This window comes from Triticum urartu, unplaced genomic scaffold, assembly GCF_003073215.2.
Source record: "Triticum urartu cultivar G1812 unplaced genomic scaffold, Tu2.1 TuUngrouped_contig_7260, whole genome shotgun sequence".
NCBI classification, from domain to species: Eukaryota; Viridiplantae; Streptophyta; class Magnoliopsida; order Poales; family Poaceae; genus Triticum; species Triticum urartu.
The window spans coordinates 12,120-14,592 of record NW_024118090.1 but is presented as its reverse complement, the minus strand read 5'-3'; the positions used below and the strand labels follow the sequence as shown (position 1 = coordinate 14,592).

General features: G+C 53.9%; 1 protein-coding gene across 1 annotated transcript; it reads left to right on the top strand.

Annotated features, from left to right (window-relative positions):
* Positions 1–1,136: 1,136 nt before the first annotated feature.
* LOC125531495 (growth-regulating factor 8-like) lies at positions 1,137–1,882 on the top strand. Its single transcript, XM_048695887.1, has one exon. The coding sequence runs from the start codon at positions 1,179–1,181 to the stop codon at positions 1,767–1,769; it is 591 nt and encodes a 196-aa protein (XP_048551844.1). The 5' UTR covers positions 1,137–1,178; the 3' UTR covers positions 1,770–1,882.
* The last annotated feature ends 591 nt before the right edge of the window (positions 1,883–2,473 follow it).

Here is a 2,473-nt window from a genome sequence, read left to right as displayed (position 1 = left end):
GCGGATCCAAAGAGCCGAGAAGCACGCAGGCACATGTTATATCAAGTCATCACCCCAGTCCATGCCTCGGCATGTATGGAAAACGACGTACCCATCTACACACGAGCCGGTCGATCTTGGTTTTCCTCCGGCTTTTTCTGTCACGCGGCAGCTCCCATCGTATACGTTACCCCTCTCCCTGCGCGCATGCGGGCGGAGACCGGAATGGTGGAGCGTTGAAACCGAGCAGAGGGCCCCCGGACAGCATGGTGGTCACGGCCCAAGGAAGACGACGGGTCATGCCGTGCCCGCGCCAGGCGATCTCATCACTGTGTGCATGCACATCATCATATGCATGGAGAGGATTGCACTCGTCTTTTATCCTTTTTCTTGTTCGTCTCTTTCTCTACGCATGCATGCACCTTCACTTTGTTTGTTTATCCATGTTGCGTTGATACAGGCAGGGCGGTCATGAAAGCTGTATGACCGATCACTTCACCTCAATCCTCATCATCATGGTCATGCATCAAGCCCATGACATGGCCACCTGCGTCGGCCGGCCGGATCTTTATCTTTTGGTAGTCTACGTAGTTTGTACGGTCGGTCTCTGTGTGTACAGTGGTACTCCTACTGCTTGGCTTGTTTATAAAGACACCGAGGTGGCCGGGGGACAGGGAAACAGGCTCACAGCACCTGAGTGACTGAGGATCCAAGGTGACAGCACGTGAGACTGTATGAAAAAACTGGAGCTGGACGACGGCATGGTTGCCGGCAATGGCGACGCCGGACAGCGCCCGGGCGTGGCAACTTTGATGCCACCCGCTGCTACTCATGTTCCTGTTGCCTCCACCATGGGTACGTACGTGCTTGTTCGTGCAGTGCGCATGCACTATGTTACTTTCATAGTTTCGCTGCATGCATGTTGGATGTTGCTGACTTGGATCCATCGGCGCTTGCTAGGTGCCGCCGGGGGCTTATTCACGGCGACTCAATGGGTGGAGCTGCAACGCCAGTCGCTGATCTACAACCACATGGCCGCATCGTCGCCCATCCCCTCATACCTCGTCTTCTCAAATATCAACCCGGCAGCCGCCGCCGCCGCGGCGGCGGCGGCGCCTTCCCAAGCTGCACCGTCGTACTACTGCTGCTACAACACCCCCCTGCTTATCCACCATTACCAGGCCCAGCAGGCAGCGCAGATGTCCATGCTGCTGCAGTGCATGCAGCAGGCCGTCGCGCGGAGGAGGTGCGGCCGTACAGACGGCAAGAAGTGGCGCTGCGCCAGGGACGCCGAGCCCGACCAGAAGTACTGCCAACGCCACCTGAACCGCGTCGGCCGGGCACGACCCCCTCCCCCTGCGAGAAAGCAACAGCACCAGCATGCAGCTGCTGCGGTGGTTGCTCATCATCGTGACCGGGACAAGTCCGCCATGACCGCCCCTGCGGCCATTCATACCAGTCATGGTAACAAGTCTTCCGGGAATACGATGCTGCGGGAGGATGACGACGACTACTCGCGAGGCCTCTTGGACTTCACCGGTGGAGTTTGCCTCCCGGAGCAGCGAGAGAACCGGCTCAGCCTCAACTACGACAACATTGCCGAGCTCTACTGCAATAGGCAGGTGACCGCCACGCCCACGGCCACAGCATCGGCGGCGGCGTCAGCAACGGCCATGGACGACGACGCCATTCATCATGGGGCAGCAGCAACCTGGGTGGGCATCGGGGGACCCCTCGGCGAGGCGCTCGGTCTCGCCGTAGAGATTCAGTGGCCTGCTGGCTCCACCTAGCTCCACGCATGATGCTCTAGAGCAAGTCGAAGTGTATCCGTACCGGCGTGTACCTCTAGGCTAGGCTACTACCGGAGTACTACTGTAGGAAAGGGGTTCAAAATAGCAAAGTTCTTTTTTCTTAAATCTGAAAGTGCTCGATAAATATCCCCAACCGTGTTATATTCCAAAAAAAAAAAAATGCTCAACCCCGTTTGCCAAGAAGACCTCCAGAAAAATATAAATAACGTAATCAGTTTACTGTTGTGTGGTGACACATCAAATGCTCCTTCCTCTCCATTGAACTCCAAACCAAATATCCCTAAAAAAAACTCCAAAGCAAATAAGGAACACAAAAGAAGTGTGTGGTGCTGCGTTCAAATTCTTCACAAAAAAATAAGGAACACAAAAAAAGTAATAACATAATTAGTTCACCCGTGTGTGGTGCCGCGTTCAAATTCTTCCATTTTTTGTGAGGGAAGATTCATGGAGAGTTCCTTTTTTTGTGTGAAGGTATTGCGTTAGCCATGGATTTGAACCTCCCAAGGTTACACATTGCACTGGGCTGTCTAATGCGGACGATGATGTTGTCGCAAAGCGGGGTGGTGAATATGAAGCTGTGATCAATGATATTGTAGCATCTCGATCTTCTTTCACTTTTGTGTATTTTCATCCATGAAAAAAGAGGCTCGGCTGTCTAGCTAGGCTTGCTTCTTCGTTATATC